Source organism: Dermacentor silvarum, chromosome 7 (assembly GCF_013339745.2).
Source record: "Dermacentor silvarum isolate Dsil-2018 chromosome 7, BIME_Dsil_1.4, whole genome shotgun sequence".
NCBI classification, from domain to species: domain Eukaryota; kingdom Metazoa; phylum Arthropoda; class Arachnida; order Ixodida; family Ixodidae; genus Dermacentor; species Dermacentor silvarum.
The window spans coordinates 160,587,537-160,615,449 of NC_051160.1; the positions used below are offsets into that span (position 1 = coordinate 160,587,537).

At 46.4% G+C, this 27,913-nt stretch overlaps 1 protein-coding gene across 6 annotated transcripts in view; it reads right to left on the bottom strand.

Moving 5' to 3' along the window:
* Window positions 1-6,439: 6,439 nt before the first annotated feature.
* Window positions 6,440-27,913, bottom strand: part of LOC119458625 (Kv channel-interacting protein 4-like) — a 465,522-nt gene continuing 444,048 nt past the window's right edge. For all 6 annotated transcript variants that reach the window (XM_049671321.1, XM_049671322.1, XM_037720471.2 and 3 more), the window contains 3 exons: window positions 25,608-25,670; window positions 20,800-21,076; window positions 6,440-7,538 (listed from right to left, as the gene is read on the bottom strand). In XM_049671321.1, the coding sequence (XP_049527278.1) occupies window positions 21,026-21,076; window positions 25,608-25,670 (114 nt within the window). In that variant the 3' untranslated portion in view covers window positions 6,440-7,538; window positions 20,800-21,025. The remainder of the gene's footprint in view (window positions 7,539-20,799; window positions 21,077-25,607; window positions 25,671-27,913) is intronic.

Genomic DNA, 27,913 nt, shown 5'->3' on the forward strand with positions numbered 1-27,913 from the left:
ACCCCCTCCCTACGCCGTGCCAAGTCTCGAGACTCGGACGGATCAGCTTAAGGTCGACGTCGGCAAGGCCACCAAAACCATCTCTACAGACCAGCCCACCGAGAGGATGGACAGTCGCCTATCCCACCTGCTCGAGGCCAAACAATCCCTACTGGCCTGATGGAAGGGCCAGCGCCTCAATCGGAGGTAACGTAAACGCATATCCGAGCTGAACAAGAGCATAGCGAATCACTGCAGCCTCTTTCCAAACAGCAGTGGGACGAAGTCTGTAACTCGATTGACGGGCAGGTCCGTAATGGCAAAACATGGAACCTTCTCAAACACCTGCTCGACGACACCAACACCCGCACCAATGAGCGCTATTCTCTCGCGAAGATACTACATCAGGCCAAAGGGACCGCACCACCCGAAGACGTCGCCAAGAGCCTCGTGTAGAAATATCTACTGCTTCCCGCGGACCCGTCGATTCCTCACCCCGAATACACTGGTACCGACAACACCCACTTAGACGCCGAGCTCTCCACGAACTCAAGGGCCGCTCCACCCCTGGCCCCGATGTCATCCCCAACAGGCTCCTACGCAACTTGGATGAGCCCTCCGTCACTTACCTCACCGATTCTATCAACGAAACGTGGAAGAAGGGCGAGCTACCCAACGCCTGGAAACTCGCCCACACGATCTTTATTCCAAACCGGGAAAAGCGCCTAGCTTAGATCACCTCCGGCCCATCTCGCTCACGTCGTACGTGGGCAAGGTGGCGGATCACGTCGTCCTCAACAGGGTCGGTCGCTATGTCGAGGAACACGACTGCTTCCCGCACCACATGATCGGCTTTCGACCTAGGCTATCTACTCAAGATGCCATGTTACTCTTAAAACATCAAATTCTCAACGGAGGAAACACTCGGGATATCCGCGCCATACTCGGCCTCGATTTAGAAAAGGCATTCGATACGATCGCCCACTCGTCCATCCTGAAGGCGATCGCAGACCTCGGGCTCGGGCGTCGGTTCTACGACTGTGTCCGCTTCTTCCTGACCCGGCGCAGGGCCGTCCTCCGCGCAGGAGACCTGGTGTCGGAAGAAGTCGAGCTCGGACAGTGGGGAACTCCCCAGGGGTCCGTCCTCTCGCCGACGCTCTTTAACCTAGTGATTATCGGGCTCTCCGAACGACTCTCGAGGATCGACGGGCTAAATGACACCATCTATGCGGACGACATAACGATCTGGTGCTCCGCGGCGTCGGATGGCTTCATCGAATCCGCCCTGCAGGAGGCCATTGAAACTGCCGAGTCCTACCTTGAGCACACCGGTCTCAAGTGCTCCCTGACCAAGTCGGAGCTGTTGCTATACTTGCCCAAATGCCGTGGCGCCAAGCCCAAAGGGTGGAAACCTCCGGCCGAACACACCATCACACACCGCATAAGAGACGGTCGTATAGTTCCCAGGGTAGACTCCATCAGGGTCCTGGGTATGATCATCGACTCCCGCGGAACCAACACCCTAACGGTGCATAAACTAATGACTAACAGAGAAATGCAATACGACTCGTACATAGAGTGGCCAACCGGCACCGCGGCCTGAAAGACAACCTACTGCGTCTTGTACATGCGTTTGTTCTCTGCCACTTTACCTATGTCGCCGCCATACACAATTGGCTACGTTCGGAGCGCGACAAAGCCAACGCCCTTATTCGAAAGGTTGTGTAACGAGCCCTCGGCCTCCCTATCACCACTTCCACGTATAAACTCCTCGAGCTCGGCGTGCACAACACGCTAGAACAGATCTCCGAGGCTCAGGAGCGAACGCAGATGATCCGACTTACGACCACCAAGGCCACATTGTGCGCGAGCTCGACTTTTTCTCCTCGATGACCAGGGATCCCACAGATTTGACGCCGGTCCTCCGCGAGATCCGAGACCTTATCACGATCGCTCCCATTCCGCGAAATGTGCATCCCGACCTAAACGGAGGCAGGCGCCTTGTGCGAGCGACCGCCCTCCTCAGGCGCATAGACATGAAAACGGACGATGTCTCCTTTTTGGACGCCGCTGCCTATCGCAACAACTGAGCCTTCGCCTCGGTCGCGGTCTCATCCTCGCAGCGGATCCTCAACTCCGCCACGATCCTCACTCGAGAGCCCGAAATAGCGGAGCATGTAGCCATAGCCCTAGCTATGCTCGACAGCAAACGCAATGTCATCTACAGCGACTCCAGACCAGCCATCAAAGCCTTCGAACGCGGTGTCGTCTCGGACCAAGCGTTACGCATCCTCCGCAGCGCGGACCAGAGTACCCTCAAGCACCACACCGTCATCTCGTTCCCCGCCCATCTCGGACGGGTGCCGGGTGCCCCGCCAAACCTAAACGAGATCGCCCACGACGCAGCGCGTGCGCTTACTGACCGCGCCGTCCCAGGGAAACCCCACCTCGCCGAGATAGAGACCAACCGGGATGCACCCATTACGTATAATGAAATCACCAAACACTTCTACCCTGGAGGCCGCATATTTCCGCCCCCACACCCCAAACTTAACATACCACAAGCGCTAACCCTACGCTTATTACGAATAGACATGTACCCAAACCCCGCCAAACTCTACGTTCTCTATCCTGACGCGTACCCCACCGACATGTGCCCCTCGTGCGGATACACGGCGACACTCACACACATGCTCTGGGAGTGTAGAAACGCTCATCCCGACTCTACCTCGGACAAGTGGGAGAAGTCCCTCAGAAGCTTGCTTCTCGCCGACCAACAATGGGCCGTCCAGCAGGCCCACGAAGCAGCCGTCAGGTATTCCCTGTCGGTCCCTACGTGGGAGACACCCACTACGCCCTATCGCGTCCTGCAGGACCCAAATAAATTTTGTCCAGTCCAGTCCAGTCCCCTGTATTCTGTTTTAGACAGCTTTATAGCTAACGAGGGCATTATTTCTAGTATATACATGCTATCGTTGCACTGATGAAGAGGTATTTTCAGGTAATCTCTTAAAGCCAGAGTTACTCTGCTGTAATTGAGTGGGTCAATGTAATTGCGTGCCGCCCTCCAGAACCGTGGTAAGCCTTTTCCTTGACTGATATGATGCTTCGCTTGCAGTGCCACTTGCGGTGACAATGTCCTATTGTTGAATGTGCGCCAAAAAAAAAAAAAAACGCTTAACCTTGCATTCGGCCGCACAAGGCTTGAAACAGCGAAGCTGGTCGATCGTAGCCCAGCATTTTCCGGTAGTGCGCGCGTACTTTTAATTTTATTACTCATGATGGTGATAATGTCTTTTCGCGTGTCTCGAACTTACGGCCGTCACTGCGCGTTGCTTAGCGCAGCTTGCCACACCGACACCGCGTTCCACCGCGTTGCAATGCCGACAACGCGTTCCAGCATACCTGCTTCGTGAATTCGTGTCTCTCTCGCAGACTTTCGGCCGTGACTGCGCTTTGCATAGCGCAGCTTGCAACACCGACCCCGCGTACCAATACCGACAACGCGTTCCAGCAGACCCGCTCCGTGAATACGCCTCTCTCTCGCTCAAACGCAATCATATGGTTCGCACAAATGCATCTTCTGCAAGCGTGGATGTATAGCCGAGTGGTTACGACGCTGGCCCAAGGAGGTTTTTTTTTTTTTGTTCAACCACCTTGCGTTCGTATTTGGATCGTGGGTACGCGGGCTTGAACCCCGCCTGGGCAAGAAAGTGTGTTCTTTTATGTCTTTCTTCATTGCTGATTATGATAGTTTCTTGATACGAACCACAAATTACGGCTGGCTTAAACAGCTTCGCTGTTAAAAGAGATTACGCAGAATCTCCTGAGAGAGTTATCTGAATGATGCGTAAGCATTTCGTAGTAACGACATGGTGTTCAGTGCTCACACTCAATTCACTAGTGGTAATCCTAGCACTGCTCAGCGGCTGCGGCCGTCCTGGCGCCATTACGGTAAATGCGACAGCACTCTGCCGATACGAACTGCGGTGGAAGGCGGCGCAACATTATCTGATGAGGCAAGCAAACTACTGCATGTGGCGGCGCCAGGCGCGCTGATGACGTTCCGATCCGAAGCCACGGCTGCTGCACAGCTCTGGCTTACGAAAGGTTTGCCTAGTACATGCCTGATTGCACACGTCACGTGGTCACAGAGACGCGCTCGTGCTACTGCTCGCGCATTGGTCGTTGTCTACTTCCACATGTGGCGAAAACATTTCTGCTGGTTCTATTTTGAAAGTTATCGTCTTACGCGAAGGACGGACGGACGCACGACAGTTTTCTCGCTGGCTAACCATAGAAATGTTTTCACATTTAAATTAAGTAATAAGAAGTTCAGATGCATTCGAATGAGAATGTCAAGTAATTTAAAAATGTCACAGTTTCGCCCTAAGGGCGAAGCAATGAATGCGATAGCAACACAGCAATGTCATACGAAGTAAGGTGAGCGGCTTTGGTAGCAACAACACGCAGAACTGTTGTCGACGACATCGGCGTTTTGCCCGCGTTAGCTCAAAATGCGTGCGGCGTTGGTGACTGTTGCTGGAGCCTCTGATATAAATAGGCACTTGGTGCCGCAGCTAAACGTCGCCTCCCTTCCCTCCCCCTCCCCCACGGCCTCTCGCGCGTCCGAAGAAGGCGCGTTTGCTCTACATATATGGTGATTGTAAAGGAGAAAAGAGACGCCTACTTCTGCAGCCCTTAAGCGAGCACGGCGCAGAACGCGCGTTTGTTCTCCGCCGTGCGTTCACTCCCCGTGAAAGACGCGCCCCTCGCGCCCTTTCACTCGCACATACAGCGTTCGGCGCGCGGCGACGATTTCATCTCCAAATGACGTCATACGGAACCTCACGGCGACGGCGACGCCGACGGCAGAAATCTGCTTTTGAGTGTCCATATAATTGCTATCGCAATAATAAATGTCTCTTGAGCGCACTGGTTTTCGCCTTCACCCTCTTAGGCGTATACTAAAATGACTGTAAACTTTTTGTTTCGCACTTTTAATATATTAGGTTTTGTTTCATGAAATTTTTTTGTGGGATTTCATTCTCTAAATTCCGAGGAATAAGTTTGTAAATGTAATAAGACCGAGTGTGAGCAACTTTAGCGGTAAAAGATTGCTGCTAGCTCTATCTTGAAGGCGATCGTCTTATGCGAAGGACGGACGGATGACGGAGGGACTCTCGGACAGATTTCTCGTTGGGTAACAATAGAAATGCTTACACATTTAAAATGAGGATAGGGAGCCTAAATGAGGACAGGGCATTTTATGGCCACGAGAGAAAGCTGCTGCCCAAAACAGCGACGAACGGTATCTCAGAGCAGTTCAGTGCTCTCGGGTTCACATGCAGCGACTGTCTGGTGTCCTGCTTGGCGTCCTCTCTTGATAGATCAAGAGACCTGATGACTTGCTGATCTATCGGCCTACTGTTCTCGCCATCCATGATAGTGGGCTGATTTGTTAGTAGCTGACAGTTATAGGTGGACGCGAGTATCAGTGTGAGCGAGTACGAATGAGTGAGTTGACGTGAGCATGTAGATAAGAAATACTTTATTTTTTTAGAGGAACCCGTGTACCTTGGGTCGAGGCTGTTGCAGGGGTGAAATAACAAAACGCAGCATAAAAGCAATAGTAAAAGAAATATAAAATTTAAAAGCAGGACGAAGCATTCTGAGACATAAATAGAGGCAAATTACGGGGAGCATTGAATTTGGTTTGACAATTCTGTCGGACATGCAGTCTAGAGCAGAAAAAAAAAGATTATTTCAGTACGACATTGCAAGCAGAAAGCCTGCCTGGTGACTCTCGCCTTAAGCTACTTTGATAATTACGATGGCGTGTTTGTTTGGTAATACTGAAAGTTTCATTAGCGCTTGATATTTTTGAACAACACAAGATTACGACGTGTCCCGAAGCACATATAGAAAGTTATACAATTTTTTTGTGAATTTTTCTGCAGGAACATGCGTAATACGCAAACTATTTTTCGATTTCGAATTTTTTCTTCCTCCGAATGCCTCGATAGTTTGCACAGACACAGAAACTGGGCACACGGGCTAGGCTAAGGTAATCACTGTTAAGCAAGGATTAGTGAAGGCATGTTGTATCAAGGATGGGGCAGCTTTCCTTGTAAGTTCGCTGTGGTGGAATGACGATAAAACGTTAGACGTACTCGAAAAATGCTATAATTTTCTTTTTACCACAGGCGTATTAAAGCTTTACGACGCCGTTGTCGTCGATGCTATTGCTAGCAGGCTCATGTAGTGCAGCGTAATATTTCTCCAGTAAAGTTGCGAGGAAACACTGTGCCTCAACTCACCTGATTTATTCCTGCGTTGCCGGAATCCAAACTCATTCGCACACTGAATTCATCCACTCATAGCAAAAAGTCAAATGAGCGATTTGGGCAGCAGCAAACTTATAAAGAAAAAAACGCGTGCTCTTCTACGTTTGGGTGAAGAAAATTTTTATTTACATTTGAGTAACAGTTTATCAGCAACGTGGTAAGATGCAACACAACAGATGTTCGAGCGCCCAAGAGACTGGGGTCGACAAGATTGAGATCCAGGTCAGGTATGACCATAGCCCTGCACGTACAGAGTGTTGTGCTCGTTTTGTGGTCGAAAGAACTTCATTCTTTTCTGTCATCAACAAAACGCTGCCTCATTTGCGGATCTTCGGTAAACGTGAACAATGTAAAGACCTCGTTTGCGAACCAATCAGATTTTTGGCAGCAACAACAGTCACATTTTTTTTCTAGCTTCCCACACCTTTGAGTACAGCTGGTGTATTTAACGCACTTGAGATGCAGCTGCGTAAAGGCTCTGGCACTGAAGTGAAGACCGCAAGGTATAATGCGGAAACAAACAATGTACGCAAACCACAGCAGGTTGAAGTTATTTACACTAACTGGCGTAGCGCTCTTACAGAATGATAAAATTCTGATCTGTGTAGGAGTATGTCAGCGATGACCCACGACGCGTAGGTTACACAGTGATCAACATTTAAAATAAATTAATTATTGTAACGTATAATGCCTGTACTTGGCGTTAACAGAGAAAACTACGATTGCTATGTGAAGTATCCGAAATATTGAATGTGGCAACAAAGATTGTGAGCGAAGAATATGAGTTCCTGAATGTTTGACTCCCTTCTTGTGCGTGGGTACCTTAATGTAATTGGTGGTAGCTGTTACTGATGTGCTACTAATGAGGTTATGTGAGACCTTTTTATATCATCACAGTGGTCTACATGATGAAAAAGTAAATGCAAGTATAGCAAGAAGATCTACGGAAAGCACCACTTAGTCCTACGGAACGCTTTCGTAGCAAGATATGAGGTGCATTTGTAGTTCCTGAAGAAAAGTGAACTGGTATTTATGCGGGCGCGGTGGGGCCATGTGTACTACCAACAATGAAGAATGATGACAAAGAGCGGCAATCACTGGCTTGAGTGATTGTCACAAAAGTGCCCAGAAGGAAGGAGGAACTGTGCAGGTAAGGATAGCGAATGTGCAGGACTTGTCCCATGCGCTCTTGATTCTATGCAGGATCTCACACTGAAAGAAAGAAGCAACAAAAATACATCAGTTAGAACCTTCTTTTGACTGTGGGCTTGTTTGTACTCGACGTGCTTAAAGAGCTCGATACGGGTTGCTGAAGCGGATTATCAGGGTAGACAATGTCATGGTTCGCGGAAATGCATCTGGCATAGCCCGAAAAAAGCTTCACACCTTACATTTGAAAGATACATTGATCTGTTTGACCGCTGGCAAATACCCCAATGACACTGCAACACGCTCAGGCGGAGCAATGGCCAGCCTTGATGCAGCATTGCTGATGCAGCAACAAGCAAGTGCGTGAAAAGGAATTGAGAACGTTTTTATTGGTCCCTGGCGAGAGAGTTACTTTTGCATGTAGCGTATAAGGTACAGCCATACACTTCCCCCGTTTTGAAACTGCGTAAGTGCGTCAGTGCCTTGCGGTGGGGCTTATGTGTCGCAGTGAATTAAACAACCTAACAGACGACACTGTAACTTAAGTTCACTTTACGCGCATGAGCCTATAATCGTGCATTTCATCGCTTTGCCCGACTTTCTGTGCGCGCACAACATTGCTAAACATATGGGTGGCTGTACATCTATTTGCCTGCGTGATAAAGCGAGGTTTGCGGTGGCATAAGAATCTCGTAGAAGAACAGCTCTTAAAGTCGACAATGTGTCTGCCTCCTCTTAGCCATGACGTCACATGCCGAAGCATAAAGGCGGTTCATTCTTCTCTGCTTTTTTCAAGGGAAAGCCGGAGAAGCACAGCGCTTTTTTTCCAAAGCATAGTTTCTCTGTTGAAGCATTCTGTATGCATTCCAATAATTCTTATTCGAAAGGTATGTTTTCCGTACTATTTATATGGTAATTTGACGGAATTTATACGGAATCCATATACCGTGAGAATTATAGCGAAACATACAGAATTGTTGGAATGGCATACCGGAGCGTTACAACGGGGAATTTTTCATTCCCACGCTGCCTTCACACACTGTGAATCACAATTGCCTTGAGTAGGTTGAGCTGCGGTTAAGTCACGAGAACGTAGCTGCGGACTATAGCAGTGATGCTTGGCAGGCTGTTGTGCTTTTGTGTGACGTTTGTATAAAGCCATCCTTTCAAAAAAGAAAATAAATTGTGCGAAGGTCAGCGCTTAGTTCACACTTGCGTATTTTTTGTTCTTGTTGCACTATCAAAAGGTTAAGCGCAGCAGTAGCTGCTGGGTTGAAGATCTGTAGGCTATGAGCGCCGAGAGCGCGGGCGGAATTAACGCTCGTGGCCTTATGAGGCACGCTTTATCATTACGCTACACGCTATCATACACACTTCATCAGAAGCTCGAACAGACCATTATAGACAAATTATCAACACCAGTATTCACAAAAAGTTCTTATGTTGGAATCGTTCCTAAGAGCAAACTGCAGCCAATCCTAGCGAAGACGGCTAGCCAATAGCAAAGAACACTAAGGAGCTTTGTCAATTCCGTGCCGGGTTTCTTCGCAGCAGGCTTGGTCATGCATTATGGGAAAGAAGTTTTAAAAAAATGGAGGACGCTTATGCTTCGCCTTTAAGAATTGAACGCGATAGCGTTCTCGGGCCCCGTTCCCTTCGCATTTTTCATTGAGTAGGCTTCACTGCAACCCAGAACGTGGGAAGGCCAGCTTACAAAGACCAAGCTTACACCGATCCCCTTAAAGTCGGCTTTACTTTTAAACAGAAATGCATTGGTGAGAAGACGTTTTCTCAGGGGCAATATAAGTCCTCTTGTATTGAAATATGAAGGCCCTAGCACTTTTTGTCTTATTTTATTAATTATTTGCTATTGCCCCGACGCGCGCGCGTGTCCAAACGCATTAGGCAGGCGAAGTCCCAATTTGACTTGCCGAGGATGCGACCGCCATCCGGATATGAATTTCTCAATAACCTATCCGAGCGCGCCGCTGTTGGTATGGTAGAAATGCTGGAAAAGGGGTTTGTGTTTGAGTTTCCTCGTAACAGAATTATGTATTCTCGTACAATCCAATTACAATCCAAAGACACCATGTCTGTAGGTTGTGGTTAAGTCGTACTTTACCATTTTTCTGACGGATTTCACTGTGAGAAATTCGATTTTTGTTCACTAACACCTTGCACCACGCCGAGAGCCTACGCGGTCGGGATGGTTCGGGATGATTTTCTCCTTCATTAACACCTTGTGTGACGCGGAAGGCCCGCGCAGTCGGGGGTTGCGGTGGTTGGGGATGATTTTCTCCGCCCTGGACGCCGACAGCCACTCCAACGCCGGATATTCTGCGACACGAGGCCCTTAACGCTATCACGTTTCGTCTGAGCTCGCTAGCATGTGTATAACTTCGACGGCAGAACCGGTATGAGCGTTGACTGCAACAATGGCAGAGAGAGAGAGAAAAAAGGCTGGTTTTCTAGTTAGAACTAACGCTGTAGATGACCTGCTATTGTATGGAATAATGTTGCAATGAATAGTACTTAATGTTAATCCTGAGAGAACATACAGTTGTTGCATTGTAAAATAATACCAAACAATAATCATTACTTAATGGTATGTCTAAAGAAAATTTTACTTCGAATGATGACGGTTCGCCTGGAAAAGTATCGAGCCATGCAGCGTGCTCACATAACCTCCCGTTCTTTATGTTCAGGGGGGCAAGAGGGAAATTTGCTGCATTTCGTTTAAGTTTCACTATTGATCGTGTACCTCTGGCAATGTCAAGTATTCGAAAACTACTCGCACAACATACGTACTTACAAATGGGTTTTATTTGATTCGAGGACTGTATCAAGCAGGGTAATATTCGATTCATTATTTCAAAATTATTATACAAGCTAGTTATTTACAAAAGAAGAGCTTTTATATTGTCCAGCTGATTTGTTTCTTAAGAAATCTGGCATCGGAAGAAATACGTTTGTTACGCTAGAAACCTCTCATGAACACCCTTATAGCAGCAAAGCGACATTTCAACATCCGCCAATATGCTAACCGGTGTAAGAGCATATTTCTGACAGGTTGCACATAATCAACCTGCATATCAGATGCTTATAGGGTGCAACAACGGTTGCACGTCCTAAAACACCCACTCAGCGCCCTTTCGTAGGTTATTCTCTTCTTTTTCCTTTGTAACAAAGACCCTTAATATAGTGTTTGAGTATACATGTGTGCTCAATCTAAGAGCTTGAATACTTCTTCTAAGCATGCAGTGAATAGCATTGGAGAGAGAGATTGTCTCTCCTTGAATGACTCTTTTCTTGATAGGTAACTTTCTACTTGTGGAGAACCAATGTAGCTGTGGAATGTGTGTAGATATTTTCCAAGATATTCACGCATGCCTCATGTACTCCTTGATTACGCAATGTCTTCATGACTGATGATATCTCTACTGAATCAAATGCCTTTTCGTAATCTATGAAAGCCATGTAGAGAGCTTTATTGTACTCAAATTATTTATGGATTACCTGATTGATGACATGGATGGGAACCATTGTAGAATATCCCTTCCTGAAGCCAACCTGTTCTCTTGGTTGGCTGAAGTGTTATGGGAAGGTTTAGGAGTGAGGATCAACGACGAATATCTCACCAACATTGGATTCGCAGATGACATTGTCCAATGAAGTAACAATGGGCACGAATTACAACAAATGATTGCGGACGTTAACCCAGAGTGGGGTTAAGAGTGGGGTTGAAGATACTACATACGGCAGGCATTGCCAAATCCTGACTGGGAGGTTACCACTGTCGTTGAAAAATAAAGTGCACAATCATTGCATTTTAACGGTGCTAACATATGGGGCAGGAACTTGAAGGTTAACAAAGAAGCTCGAGAACGAGTTAAGGACCGCACAAATAGCGATGGAACGAAACATGTTAGGCCTAACGTTGACAGATAGAAAGAGAGCGGTGTGGATCAGAGAGCAAACGGAGAGAGCCGATATTCTAGTTGAGATTAAGCGAAAGAAATGGAGCTGGGCCGGCCATGTAATGCGTAGGATGGATAACCGGTGGACCATTAGAGTTACAGAATGGATACCAAGGGAAGCGCAGTCGAGGACAGCAGAAAACTAGGTGGGGTGATGAAGTTAGGAAATTTGCAGGCGCAAGCTGGAGTCCGCTGGCTGCTCGAGGAAAAAAAAAAAGGGGGGGGGGGAGCGGGGGTGCATATATATATTACAAAACGAAAGGAAAAGGCCAAAGTAAAGGGAGGTACGAATATTATTGCCAATCTAATAAAATAAATAAAACTAAGCAGCAGCTGAATAAAAAATAACTAAGCGCTGTTGCCTATACTTTGAAGTTTAGCATAACGAATAGATTTCAAAGCTCCCTTAGAAATGCTTATAGGTTGCAGTGTCTTGAACTTACGGATGAGGTACGATTCTCCATATTTTGTTTCTAGCACAGAACGGAAATTTGACTGTAGTATGTAGAGTTTAAGTTCGTCAAAGTTTGGACTTGGTTGGTTGAAATGCTCGGCGACAGCTTTAAAAAGCATTTTATTGCGATAGCAATTATATGGACACTCAAAAGCAGAATTCTGCCGTCGGCGTCGCCGTCGCCGTCGGCGTCGCCGTCGCCGTCGCCGTCGCCGTCGCCGTCGCCGTGAGGTTCCGTATGACGTCATTTGGAGAAGAAATCGTCGCCGCGCGCCGAACGCTGTATGTGCGAGTGAAAGCGCGCGAGGGGCGCGTCTTTCACGGGGAGTGAACGCACGGCGGAGAACAAACGCGCGTTCTGCGCCGTGCTCGCTTAAGGGCTGCAGAAGTAGGCGTCTCTGTTCTCCTTCACAATAACCATGTATGTAGAGCAAACGCGCCTTCTTCCAACCAGCGAGAGGCCGTGGGGGAGGGGGAGGGAAGGGAGGCGACGTTTAGCTGCGGCACGCAGTGCCTATTTATATCAGAGGCTCCGGCAACAGTCACCAACGCCGCACGCATTTTGAGCGAACGCGGGCAAAACGCCGATGGCGTCGACAACAGTTCTGCGTGTTGTTGCTACCAAAGCCGCTCACCTTACTTCGTATGACATTGCTGTGTTGCTATCGCATTCATTGCTTCGCCCTTAGGGCGAAACTGTGACATTTTTTTAGCTGTATCCGCGCGATGTCCGTTTAACCTGACGTTCATTGATTGTCCCGTTTATCCGATATTTATTTATTTATTTACAGTACCCTCCAGGCCCAGAAGGGCGTTACAGAGGGGTAGGGTACAATAAACGATAACAAAACAACTTGGTCAAACAATTAGTAGTATTTAGAGTGATAAACTCAAAATATGATCAGTTATTCCAATCTTAAGATGATGCCTCCTCGATGCAGGCGATGGAGGGGGGAAGGCGGTTCCAATCGGCACTGGTTTTTGGCAGAAATGAATCGGAGAAAACATTAGTGCGACAAAAAGCAATTAACACTTTAAGCCGATGGTCAAGCGATGATATTGCTTCTTTCAGAAGGAACACTCAAGCAAATAAAGTACATCGGAACTAGTGCAAGTAAAGCTAGCTTTCACTTCGCGTGTATAGCTTAAATTTGCGGTGCTTTAAATTTTAAGGTCACTTTGAAGGTGCCTGCAGGTTTTGCACCTGGGCTAGAACATGCTTTTATTACAGGGGAATGATGTTGGCTGACTTTTGCATGCACTAACATATCTTTAATGTTTCTGTTGCGGCGATAGGTAACCCTTGGTACATCGGGAACGCTTTTCTCATACGCTCGTTGCTTGATAATATTGGGTGATATTTTTCTAAAATGTTTATGTTTGGGAGGGCATTATAAAATTTTGTTATAAAGGTTGGCGGTCTATCCGATTCTGGTGTAGGTTGATTCTTAGCTAATGCCGACTGCCTCTCTAATCTTGACGTGACGTCATAAGCCCGGTCGAGAGGAATTTGTGGATGCTTTCGTTCCGCTAGCGTTACATTAAGGTCATTTAGGTGGTGGATATAATGGTTGTCTTCACTACAGATTCTTCTTATTCGTTTCGCTTGTCCGACAAAAATTCTTCGCTTGCAGTGTCGCTGGTGATGACTGGTGTAGTCTAAATACTGCTGGCTTTCCGTAGGCTTCCGGTAAAGTGTTTTTCTCATTTTTCCATTTACTATGTAAACCGTCGTGTCGAGGAAATTGATCTGACTAGGAAAGTTGTGAGCAGTAAACTGAATACTCGGGTGAAAGCAGTTGAAATGGAAATTACATCGGTTAGCGCGTTTGTGCCGTGTTCCCATCTTATGAATATGTCAATGTAACGCAGGCAGGTGTGAGGTTTTAAAGGGTATGATTTTATCAGATTTGCTTCAAGCTGTCCCGTGAAAATGTTGGCATACGTGGGAGCGAATGGTGTTCCCAAGCTCGTGCTGAAAGTTTGTAGGTAGTGAATAGAATCGAATTCGAAATAGTTTAGCATGAGAACTCGCGAACTGACAGGTAAACTTCAGAAGCGTGCGCTTGAGGACTGACTGCGAGGGACTTCGACACGGCTTCAATTCGTTCCCTCATGGGTATGTTAGTGTAAAGAGCAGCAACATCTATAGTTACTAGAATAACGCGGTCGGAGAGGTTTTGGTTAGCGTTAATTGAGTCGATAATTCGGAAGAAGTGGGCCGTATCTTGAGCAAAATATGGTAGGGTGGTTGGGTTGTTTGACTGATGGCGATTTAAGAATTTAGATAGTGACTCGGTAGGTGTGTCCTTATTAGACACTATAATTCTGCCGGGGATTTCTGCTGTAAATATTTCTTCTAGGGGAACGTTATGTATTTTAGGAAGAGGGTAAATACGGCTGGCTTCTTTGTTATTGGGCCTCGTGAAGCGATATTCAGGCTGGGTGATTAGTTCCTAGGACAGGAGTTCCACCATTGTACTTTGCACAATGTTGCTGTAAACCGAAGTTGAATTGCAGTCGAGTTTTGTGAAGTGGGCAGTGGTGCCTCAGTTGTTTGAAGGCCTCATTTTTGTACTTTTCTATGGGCCAGATTACGATACTGCCGCCTTTGTCAGGCTGGTTTTATTACAATATACTTTCTTTCCGCGAGTTCTTTAAGAATTTTGGGCTCAGTGGGGGACAAATTGTTGCGCTTGCGGCAATGCCGCGTTGACTCTAGAATTTATTTTGAGATTAGTTTTTTGTATACATCATGGTCTGGGCACTGTTCAGCTTCCGGTGTCCACGTGCTATTGGTGGTCTCAGAGAGTCTTTATCCTGTTTTCCTACGTCGGGCCTATCGAAAAAGAATTCTTTGATGCGCATGCGTCTTGAAAACTGTTATATCTTTGTGGAGTTCATACTCATTTAATGCGTTGTTGGAGGGACAGAACATTACACCACGTTTGAGGAGATCAACTTCATCGGGATTTAAACTCTGTGATATGTCTATTACGTTGCTGCAGTGCTCTGGATGCTCGCTCGTAGCACTATTGGTGGAGTTATGCACTGTAGGGGTCATAGTAGTTTTCTTAGGTGAAACAGCGCCTCCAATACCTTCGTGTTGGTATATATCTAGTAGGTTTTCTTTTCTAGTTTCGGCTAATTGTTCAAGTTATCTTTTTTGCTGTTTAGATAAATTTATGCTGTAGAGCTTATTAGTAATTATCGCAAGTTGTTCCCGGCAGTGTTCTTCGAGAATATCAATAAATATACCGACACATTTCGTAGGACAGCATATTTCGTAGGACAACACACATTTCGTAGGACAGCGACACATTTCGTAGGACACATTTCGAAGGAAGGTAAAGAGCCAAGGGCACATCTAACCTTAATTCTAAGGTCTTTTGGGATTTTCCTGTGTTTCATGCAGCTACCGCCAGTTTTTAGGTGAAATCTGTTTTTTGTCTGTTTGTCGGCGAGTTTGTGGAATTGGAGGAAAGAGCGAGATTTGATGTTGCGTGTGCTATCCGTAGTGCGTGGTAGTTATTTCTGTTTCGCTCGGGGAGACCTCCGAGGCGCAACAACTTTAGGTGGTGACTCTTTACACTTTGTTTGTCTAGGCCTGCACCGGTGTCTGTCTGTGTATCTGTCTGCTTATTAGTATATGTAGCTGTTTGCGTGAAGGCTTCGAGGCTGGTTGTGGGCTTCCGTATGAGCGGGTGTTCAGGTGGTGTTGGTTCCGCGTCCAGCGATAGCGTAGATGGTTCTTGGGTTTTAGCTTCGGCGGAGCGTACGTACGAGCTGGTGTTGACGATTTCAGGCATGTGTTTCTGTGTTGCAGCTGACTGGGACTGGAGGCTTTGCTGGTGTTCTTGGCTGCGTCGGTTTAAATGAGTTCCTGAGCCTGTATTTGATTTTGTTAGCAATTACCCTGCCGGACATAAAATATGGGGTGTAGTCCATCCCGGGCGAGCAGAATGTCTGGGTCCTGGTGTATTTCAGCGTGGTGGATGACAGCGACGTTTTCGTGTTGGTGTCCAGTGTCCAGAAGAAAATCATTGAGCTTACGTGTCCCTAGTGCGTGAGCTAGGAGTGTCTCTGTTTGTTGAATAAGTGGCCTGTGCTTGTTTGCAATCCTGGCAAGTACTTTTGTCAAGGTGATTTTTGCATTTGGTCTGTTGGTGCGCGAGTCGTTTATGAGCATTTTCATGGCCTCAAGTGGGCTGTCACCTGTGTCGCTTTCACCTCAGTATTATGTTTACTGCTCACCACTCTCCTAGTCAGATCAACTTCCTCGACATGACGGATTACATAGAAACTGGAAAACTGAGAACAACACTTTACCGGAAGCCTACGGATAGCCAGCCGTATTAAAACTACGCCAGTCATCCCCCACGACACTGCAAGCGAGGAATTTTTGTCGGACAAGCGAAACACATAAGAAGAATCTGCAGCGAAGACAACGATTATATTAATCACTTAATGACCTTAAATTAACGCTAGCGGAACGAAACCCTCCACAAATTCTTCTTGACCGGGCTTATGATGTAGCGTCAACATTATAGAGGCAGTCGGCATTAGCTAAGAAACAACATACAGCAGAATCTGATAGACAGCCAGCCTTTATAGCAAAATATTCTAATGCCATCCCAAACATAAACAACATTCTACGAAAATACCACCCAATATTATCAAGTAACGAGCGTTACGCGTTAGTGTATGCAAAAGTCAGCCAACATGATTCCCGCGTAATAAAGGCATGTTATCGTCCCAGGTGCAAAACCTGCAGGCACCTTCAAAGTCACCTTCAAATTAAAATCACCACAAGTAGCTATACACACGAAGTGAAATCCAGCTTTACTTTTATATGCTTGAGTGTTCCTTCTGTAAGAAACAATATATTGGTGAAACGGGACAATCAATTAACGTTAGGTTAAACGCAAATCGCACGGACACTGCTAACAAGCTTCCCAAAGCCGTCGCCGAACATTTCAACCAACCAGGTCATTACTTTGATGAACTTAAACTCTACATACTACAGTCCAATTTCCGTTCAGCGCGAGACAGAACATATGGAGAATCGTACCTCATACATAAGTTGAAGACACTGCAACCAATAGGCATGGACATTTTGAAGGGAGCTTTTGAATCTATTCGCTATGCTAAACTTCAAAGTATAGACAACAGCACAGTTTGTTTTCATTTAGTTGCTTAGTTTTCATTTTTGTTGTTCGATGTCAATAATATTCCCACCGCCCTTTCCTTTGACTCATTCCTTTCGTTCTGGTATTTATATATTTGCCCCCCCCCCCTCTTCCTTTTTCCACGAGCACCATTTTTCTGCCGCTACTTTTATTCTCTCTTTCAGACACGATAGTTCACTGACCTCCACCGGAGCAGATAACCCCCTCCCTCAACGTCGTCCAGACCCCTTCCACGAAAGGAGGAGCCTAGAATGACATGGTGGTATAGCATTGCTGCTAGGTCTAGCTTGAAAGCGATCGTCTTACACGAAGGACGGATGGACCCTCGGACAGAAGTTGTCTAACTTTGCACTTTGGGCTTGTTGGTATAACATGGTGGATGCAAAAGGCGCAGCGCATCAGAAACGGGACACAAGAGGAAGAACACACACAACACACACGTTTGCGCCAAACGTGTGTCAAACGTGTGTGTTGTCTGTGTTCTTCCTCTTGTGTCCTGTTTCTGATGCGCTACGCCTTTTGCATCCATCTCGGACAGATTTCTGGTTGGGTAACTATAGAAATACTTATTCATTTAAATGTGCACAGTTTCGCACGAAGGTCGAAGCACCGAAACCGAGAGCAAGGCTTAGCGTTACGCAGAAGATCCTCGGACGGTGTTCGAAGAATACGCGGGGGTAACACGTTGGTGCCACCCAGCACGACAGACCACTTCTGCTGCGCATGTCTTAAGCAGCGCCCTGGCAGCTATTAAACTTCGCGTGCATCTGGTGAGAAGTGCGCCAAGGACGTTCCAGCCGTCACCCCTATGTGGCCCACGAGGAAAACCGTCGGCGTTGGAAGCTTGCACTTTACCGCCGGTTCCGGTCAGACTACTGTAGGCACACTGCTGCAAAGAAGGAACTCATATGTTAGTGCACCCAGCACTCGCACCAGAACGCTGCCCTGGCTTTGCCGCAGGGATGGTTCAGCAGATCGTGACAGTACCTACATTTGGGTTTGCCGTTCTTGCAGCCTAACCTACTGGCCGTCTGTCGCGTGTGTGGAGACCAGCTTACACTGCATGCGCGAATCATGCAGCGTGGCGGTGATTACGGTGACGGCGGAAACACACCTCAAGCGTCACTTTGCACACAGCCGCTTAACGGAACGCTAGCGGGAACGCTAATAGCACACGCGCACAACGCTAATCCTGGCAGCAGAACGTAGACAGAGGGTTCTTGTAGAACACTGATCACAAACGCTGCTCTCTTGAAATAATTAACATATATGTTTCATAATCATGCTGCTCACTCTGTAAATCTACTAAGAACCCGCCGTGGTTGCTTGGTGGTTATGGTGTTGGACTGCTAAGCACGAGGTTGCGGGATTAGATCCCGGCCATCTATCTAAATGCGACCGCCGGCCACGGTGGTCGCATTTATATGGGGGCGAAATGCAAAAAACAACCGTGTACTTAGATTTAGGTGCACGTCAAAGAACCATGTTTGAATCAGCTAGCACAAGACAGGGGTAATTGGAGATGGCTGGGAGAGGCCTTCGTCCTGCAGTGGACATAAATACGAGTGCAGGCTGCTGCTGCTGCTGATGATGATATAGAACCCAAGTTGATCGAAAATTATCTGGAGTCCCTCCCTATGGCGGGCCTCATAATAATATGGCGGTTTTGGCACGTAAAACTCCATAATAAATGAATCTGCTAAGAAGCCGATAGAGCGGAGCGTCCAGCGTGCGTCTACTTGGTTTCTTTGTCGTTTTACAGGCAAGCTAAAAGAGCGTCGCTGGCGTCTTCGTGAGAAGAGCTTTATGCAATCACCGCTGAGCGCAAAAGGTGAGCGGAGCGGAGCGTAAGCTACTCCCTGCAAAAACTGTCTACTACTATCTCAATAAACGGCAAAAAATAACTCGGCATAAGCGTTTGCACACAGAGCCCACTTTCGTACGCTCCGTAGGTGCGGTGGTCTTGACCGATAAATAAAAGTGAGGTTTGAATAAACGACAAGAACAGGGGACTCTGGTGATTCCATGAAAGAAGAAAAGTGCATTCGCGTGCATGAAGAACGTGAGAAGAGTTGGAACATTGATTCAGGATTTAGGTTTGCTCTCCTGAAATCATTAACATATATGTTTCATAATCATCCTGCTCACTCTTTAGCGTTAACCGTTTCTGTTTGCTTCTAGTCTCACGCGCGCTGTAGTTGTGCTTAGAGATTGCGTATATTGTCGGCAGTGCGCTGAATCGACATTCTGACCTTAACATATATTTGTTTCCTTGCTACTATGTATACGGTGCACTCGGGGAGGATATGAAAGACATGCTGAAGAAACAATAGATTAACATTGCGCGCTGGCTTTGCTCTTTGAAAACACTGCTTGAGAACACTGCAATCCAGAAGGGCGCAGTGACATCATCTTTTTGTGTTGCGGGTTCATCAGAAGCAGGAAAAACGAATTACACAAAAGATAACTCCTTTGAAACACACTCATTCAGTGTTTTTGAGCACGCTCTATAGGTTTAAAAATATGGCTAAAGCCTTAAAATGAGCACCAATAGTGCTGCATAATTAAACGTAACTAACTCATGAATAATACACCTTGAAGAATAATCAAAGTAACTCATGGCAACAACTGCTTACATACCGCGAGTCTCAACCATCTATGACGTACCAACGAAATTGTAAAGTTTCGTTCAAACCACATGGAAAGACCCGGTACATAAATTACACAAGTACTTAGCTTTCTTCACAGAACCGGCAAGTGGAAGAAAACAATCGAAAACGGGATGTTTGTTTAAGTGTTTATATATTTGATACGCATACATTTTAACATTCCATTTGGATCTGTTTTTTTCGGTAAGTTAGAAATCTAAGTTGATATTGCTGATTGATGTTTAAGTTTGTATTTACGCAAGTCGGATTTCAGGTTTCATATTTTCTTAATACTGTCCCGTGATCTGTCGGCACATCACAATTCATGTATTTCTTCAAGACTAGCGGCGAATAATATGCATTGTGTGAAAGGCTATCTTGTACCTACGTCATCCATTTTCTTAATGGAAACAATTTGCTCACACAATTTAAGACGACGTGAGACAAACACGTGGTAATACCCAGCTGGCTACTGTTCCTATTCCTTAGAAGAGTAGCAAACTTGACACGTTTGGTATGGGGACATCGTGGAAACCAGGACAAGGGAGACACCACACAAGAGAATGAGGGATACAATGTATATCGGTGTGCTGTGTTCTGTTGTGTGGTGCGTCTATTGCACTAGTTCCCACGATGTTCCAATTGTGTATCTTAATATAATAAGTTGCTCGGCTAGTTGGTTCACTCTTGCGTGGAATAATAAGCGCAAACTTTGTACAGGACACTGAGACAGGCTTTTGCCGCTGTATCTTGTTTGTTTCCCTATCCTGCCTAAGGTTACCGTCTATTATTCCCCGCTAACTTTAGACAGGATAGCGAAACAAACAAGGGACAGCGCCAAAAGCGTGCCTCGATCAGTGTCCCGTGTAAAGTTTGCGCTTAATACTCCACGCGAGTATTTCGTATATTGCACTCTTTCTGTACTTAGATTCAGCATAATTGCAGTTCTTCCTGGCGCGAATACATTGACGCGCAAGGGTGACATTTTTCTTCGTTTAGTCACAGTAAATGGCCTTGTCGATTGGAGCTGGGCTGCATGAAGCCGTGTATACTCACTATGAAAAAGAGCTTGGCCTAGCAGTGCTCTAAGAGTTCTTGACAGAAGAGGAATCAGAGGTGGCGTGCTCTATGACAGTGGCAAGCGAGAGGCGATGGCTCGGTGAAGATAGCGCTGAGGATGGAGCAAAATATGTGGAAGTAATCCGCACAACTGCTGACACCCATTTTCCATGGTGGAGCCCAGATGTCAGCAACTGGCAGTCGGCACTGAAGAAAGCACCTTTCAGTCCAGCACGGTGTCCAGGACGTTCAGAGATTTAACAATGTCGTCGTCCTGTAAAAAGGTGTGTGTACACTAGCGTTATTAAGGAAATTATGCAAGTTTTACACGCAGTTTTTCCGATGTACAATGCTCACGGATTGAAACGCCACAGGCAAATTTTGGGTAGAACATTCATTCTGTGCAATTACTCGAGAGTAACATGCCATGTTGCTTCGAATCTGGTCATGAAAGGTGACGCGGACTCTGATTTAAGCGTACGAGTCGAGATTGCGCCGATGTCACATGAACTACCGACGGCGGAAACAAAAGCATGCGCATTGGTTAGACCTAAATTGTCGCGTTTCAATTCGTGAGCACTTTAAAGAGAAAAGTCCATGTGACGCTTAGTTTAAATTCACAAGACATGGAGACCATCTCATGATAAATACTCTAGTAAAGTTTTAAACATTTCTTTTTATTCGACAGGCTAATAACATTATTTAGGTCACTGCTCGAACAAAACAGCTTCACTGAAAATTGGCCTTTGGTTCGTCAAGGACGAAAAATATGCAGTACTTTCTTTTATCTCTCTTGGCTTCGAGACGACACGACAGGCATTGCATAAACCACCTATGATTACTTTAAACACGCGTCGCTTGACGACTGCAACAACGTGCCGACAGTGACGATATACCACCGACGATCCAGAATCATCGAAGAGCGCAAATCATCAGTTCTTTCGGCTAGTGTGTGTTGTCCAGGATCCCATACACAAGAGGCACACCCTAGCTTAGGTATGATAAGCCCTTTGTGGAGAAGGCAAATTTACGCGTGGTGGGTCACGCGAAAAAATTTCTGTTTATTTAACGGAGCATTAGATTGCATTAGTCATAAGATTGGTAACGTGTTCATGCCAAGAAAGCTTATTAGCTACGTGGACACCAAGATACATATGCGAGGTGACTGTTTCAAGTCCGTTAGCATTCGAGACATGACCGGCTGTACAGGCGCGTGAATGTCAGATTGGTTAAAAAAATGTCACAGTTTCGCCCTAAGGGCGAAGCAATGAATGCGATAGCAACACAGCAATCTCATACGAAGTAAGGTGAGCGGCTTTGGTAGCAACAACACGCAGAACTGTTGTCGACGCCATCGGCGTTTTGCCCGCGTTAGCTCTAAATGCGTGCGGCGTTGGTGACTGTTGCTGGAGCCTCTCATATAAATAGGCACTTGGTGCCGCAGCTAAACGTCGCGTCCCTTCCTTCCCCCTCCCCCACGGCCTCTCGCGCGTCTGAAGAAGGCGCGTTTGCTCTACATATATGGTGATTGTAAAGGAGAAACGAGACGCCTAATTCTGCAGCCCTTAAGCGAGCACGGCGCAGAACGCGCGTTTGTTCTCCGCCGTGCGTTCACTCCCCGTGAAAGACGCGCCCCTCGCGCCCTTTCACTCGCACATACAGCGTTCGGCGCGCGGCGACGATTTCATCTCCAAATGACGTCATACGGAACCTCACGGCGACGGCGACGGCGACGGCGACGCCGACGGCAGAAATCTGCTTTTGAGTGTCCATATAATTGCTATCGCAATAAAAGGCCCAGAAAGTACCATATAGTAGTACACTCTAAGGCGCAAGCAATACCTGTGCTGCACGGGCACAGAACTTGACATTACCTTCCTAGTGCTTTAAATTTCAATGCAATTTGCATATTGCCATATGGACAAACTTAGCGTCATGTGTATTAACGTCATTCGATGTGTAATGTGTTTGGCAGAACTCACGCTACTGAGAAATTTGTGCTCTAGGCGCCATGGCCTGCGCTATGCAGTAAAGTTGAACTATTTCAAAGAGGCTCGAGGCATTCATAACTTTCAACTACAATGCTCCTGTCAGGAGCTGTATTCGACGAACATCCTCAAGTCGGCGTTGTAACGGCTTCGACGGAGAGACGCTATTTTGCTTTTGTTCTTCGAATTTGACAGGCAATAGGCGAAGTTGCTATGGCCGGTTGCAACATTGTAAGAGACAGCAACAATGTCAAGCTGACTGCACTATAGTATGCTTCTTCTTGCATGTCACTATTCGTGAAGGATGATTAAACGTGTACGCACTTTTTTATTTTATTACCTTAAAATTTCTCAATTCTGAAGATGCTGTCATTAACATCATTGTGTCAAATGTCCTATTAAAGGCTAGTGGCAGATCCGCCTAAAAAAATCTCATGACAGTTGAGGCACTATTGCAGGAATAGCATTTTTGTGCCTGAGTGGCACATATAAGTTATTAGTGAAGGGCATTACTTGCATTGCAAAGGGAGAACTTATAGTGAAACGATGCTAAGAATGAGCTAGACTTCTATAAATGACAGGAGGTTCAGATAGATTACGTGTCTCAAGAAGCTTGCAGGGAGTTGTTGTTTCATTTAGTTAGAGGAAGCACCTTCTCTACTCTCCTAATTGCTGGTAATGAGGCAGATTTAAGAAGGGGGGTGAAAAGGTACATAAAGCATGGAGGTGTCTCAGATGACTATACAGTATAGTGTTTCTCAAAAAACACTAAATTGATTTTGTCAGCGCCACAGCTAGGCGGCAATTTTAGGTTCCGGATACACTTCAAGGTTTCTGGGAACTGATTAACAAAGGCCTATATGGGAAGAAAATCTCGTTGTAGTATGCGTGGTATTAAAGTAGCGTGAACGTCAACAAATGCTTGCGCAACGGTGACATTTAGAACTGCACAGCTATCTTCACTGCTCATGACGTTGCCGTCGGCGTCTGTAAAGGATATAGCATTTTTCAGAACAGGTCTCACTGTCTTCCACAACTTCCTTGGGCTCGCTGAAAGATGTAACGGTAATGTGATGTTGAAAAAAAAATGTAATTAGGTTCCGATAAATGCCCACAGCCTAGCTATACGAGTACACGCGCCAACAAGTTGTAGTACGTACCGGCCAGCCTGACAAGACGAAAATGGCGTTTTTTTTTAATGCGAAGCATTTCTTGGCGAACATTTGCTACTTTGACAGTATCTATCTATCTGTCTATCTATCAATCTAGCCGCCTATGTCTTTGTGCTCTCATGGTCGTTTCGTTAACTTGGTGTATACCAAAGTTGGCATACTATGACAAGAGGATATGAAGAACGTAATGATATGTCATGACATGAATGTCATGGCATGCGTGTCATGTAGGTCATGACAATGACCCAGCGAAAAAGATTAACACTCAAAAACCACTGAGATGGGTCCGGACGTGGGTACTAAGTGAAGGAAACGCTAAAGAATGCTGGTAGAAGTCATAATCATTAGCATGACTCAGCAAAAATGACAATGACTCAGCGAAAAAACATTATTACTCAAACACCACTTCAATTGGTTCGGACGTGGGCACTAAGTGAATGAAACACTTAATGATGCTGGTAGAAGCCATAATCACGAGCATGAGTGAGCAAAATTGAGGATGACTAGGCGAAAAAGATTAACACTCAAAAACCAATGGAATGGGTTCGGATGTGGTACTATGTGAAGGAAAAGGCTAAAGATTGGTGGTCGAAGCCACAGTCATGAGAAAGACTAAGGCTTTCGCCTTAAGCTCTCTTTGATGTCTCTAAAGGGACTCCTGAGGACTCATGAGATGAATGTCATGACATGCGTGTCATGTAGGTCATGAAAGAGCCGCACTACGTCTTGGTGCTCTCATGGTCGTTTCGTTAACTTGGTAGGCTCCCCGCACACTGCTTCGCATAACATCGATTCCCACAGGGCATGGTATCTGCCGGCTTTTTTTTACAACGTTTTCAGTTATTTGAAAATCAAATTCACATGCCGTGGTTGCTTAATGTCTATGGTGTTGGGCTGCTAAACACGAGGTCGCAAGATCAAATTCAGGCCATGGCGGCCGCATTTCAATGGGGCGAAATGCGAAAACACCTGTGTACTTAGATTTAGTGCACGTTAAAGAACCCCAGGTGGTCCAAATTATTCCGGAGTCCCCACTACAGACATGCCTCATAATCAGGTCATGGTTTTCGCACGTAAAAGATCATAATTTAATTTAATGTAACCAAACTCAAAGTTAGCGTTTGTTTGAGGAAAATTTACGAGTGGGTACATATTCAGGTACCACTGATGGGGCTTTTTTCTTGAATAACTTTCATTTTTCTTAACTGTGTGATAAAAGAAGTAGACATAGGTTGTTCAATCAATAATAAAAGCTCACTGTTAATTCTAGCCATGTAGTCAGCCTCTGGCGTAACCTTTAATCAATGTAACGTTTCTAACAAAACGCGCGACACGCTCTTTGACGGTCAAATGTGTGAAGCAGTGATCGCTTACACCGGTCCCTTGTGCGAACGCTCACTGTTTCACTAATTTCACCGTCTCATTTCACCAGCTTCCCGCGAAGAGCTTGCGTTTAACGTACGTTAAGCAGCAGGACTCTATGTTAAAACTGTCTAAGGCTTTATTGCAACATTGGTTAGTGCGTGGAAGATATTACGGAAGCGTCATAAACACTTACAGCGAAACGAAAGAAAATGCGTGTTTTCACTGAGGGTGCTTCTGATGTTATTATATGAATAATATCCTCTAAGAAGGGATATCTTACCAGTAAACATGTTTCGATGAATTCGTCGTAGGTAACGATGCCGTCATTGTTCAGGTCCAGTTTCTGAAAAAGGCGGAACATCGAAATAGCAAGAGTTATGTTTTTACCCTAGTACCTCCGCACTTTTCAGTATACTTTGTCTGGAGCGTGAAATACATGATCTATACAAATCGCCCACTGATAAGATTGCCCAAGCTCTATATGCAATATAAGAGTTCCATCTATTATAAAAACTGTACAGGGTGTTTCACTTAACTTGGGCCAAACATTAAAGATATGCAAATGGCTACGTAGCTGGACAGAACTTAAGTAATGTGGTTTGTCATCCCTTAGAGATTCTCAGATGATTTTTTGCATCGCCCCTAATTAGATAATTAGTCATAATTAATTAATCAACTGCTCAAATTTCGTAATTAGATGACATGTGTCAATGACAAAATTGTAGAGCGGCATGAAAAAGTCCCAGGCCTGCGCGTCACACGCAGCACAGTCACAGCGTAAGCTGGTGGAGCGGCTCAAGAGTAGCTCCAATTTGGGCACCACGCATAACAGGGTCTTAGCGGCAGTCTGTTCGCCTCGTCTTGGCGAGAACGATCTGAACTGTCCGCCCGGCGTCGGACGGCGAGCTGCGGGTCTGCAAAGCAGTCTGCTGAGCCCGATCAAGCCTTACAAATGCAACTTACATGTCGGGCACGCTGCGCTTGCAGGTATCTTAACTATATGGCGCCACCATACTAGCGAAGCTGTGGATCGCGTTTTTTTTTTATGGCACGCCTCGTCTGAATCGCATCTCAGGGTCTGCACCTGCGCATGCTGCGTTTGCAGGCGCCTTACCTAGATGGCGCCACCATACTGGCGGAGGCTCGGGTAGTCTGCCTCTGCGCGTTTGCTTTATAGGGCATTTTTGCGTGGCTCAGCGCTTACGTGGCTCAGTGGTAGAGTATCTGGCTCTTACGCAGCGGGCGCGGGTTCGATCCCGGCGGGAAGTCGGGTACTTTTTTCGCATTTCTGGCGATAGCGGTTACGGCGGCGTACACCTTCGGCGGCGGCATCATCGCGAAACCGAAACGGCCATTGGAATGACCTTATAACAGCTTACACGGTAAAACTCCTGATACAGCTTTTTGTTGCTCAATAGGTGCATGCCCGCGCATACACAAAAAATGTCTGCGTGACTGGCCGCTGCGGGCACTTTGCGTGTATTCGCTGGCATCTTTCACGCTCGGGAAAACACTTTGCAAACATTACGCAGGTGAAGAAACACTTTGTTTCTTCACCTGCGTAATGTTCATGAAGTTGAACATATTGTTACGCATGATCGATGTTTATTTACACATGAAGACCAGGATGAAAGGAAAGTCGCCACGATGTAGGTCGTTATTATTGTAACGTGGCTACCACTGATTTCTTAGTTCTCCTCCTCTTTTGCCACGTTACTGTCCCCCTTTCGCAGCCGAAGCGCACTGGGAGAGTCACTGTTCAGTTGGCGGGGTTGTAGCGCTTAAGGCGCGCAACATGAGCAAGCTGGGTTTTCTTGGAACGCCTTTCTGTAGACAAAACCCGTGCAACCACGTGGGTTAGGCCGCTCAGGCAATCTATAACAACGAACGGGTCCACATAATGTGACAAGAGCTTGCTGCACAAGCCAATCTTGCGTTGTGGGGTCTGTAGCAACACTAGGTCACCTTTTTCAAAATAAATGGCTTGATAGTAACTATTGTACCGATCGTTCGAGCGGTTTCGCGATGCCAATGTGTGGACGCGTGCTATTCGGCGGGCTTCCTCGGCTTGCAAAGTGTCTTGGCGACAAAATCCTCAGCGTCCAGAGAAAACGGCAGAATCCTGTCGAGGAAGCTCTGTGGCAATCAAGCATAAAGCAGATCGAAAGGGCTGTAATTCCATTGTCTCATGCTTCGCAGTGTTGTATGCGGATGTTATGAATGGCAACACATCACCCAGTTCTTGTGGTTAGAGGACACATACATGGATAGCATGTTTGTCAAGGTTCAATTCGTGCGCTCTACAATACCGTTGGTTTGCGGACGGTACGGCGTTGAGTGACGAAATTATGTTCCACATAGCCGAAGCAACTCTTCAACAGCGTCGGCCACGAATTGACGACCGCGATCACTTATGATAACGTGATGTGGGCCATGGCGTAGGACGACATAACGCAACAAGCTGCGACGCAAACAGCGGTAGATGACGGTACGGCAGCGGTCTCTGTGTAGCGTGTAAGATGCTTCTACACAAGCGATGATCCATCGATTGTTATGCGATAATCCATGGGAGTGGGCCCAGGAGGC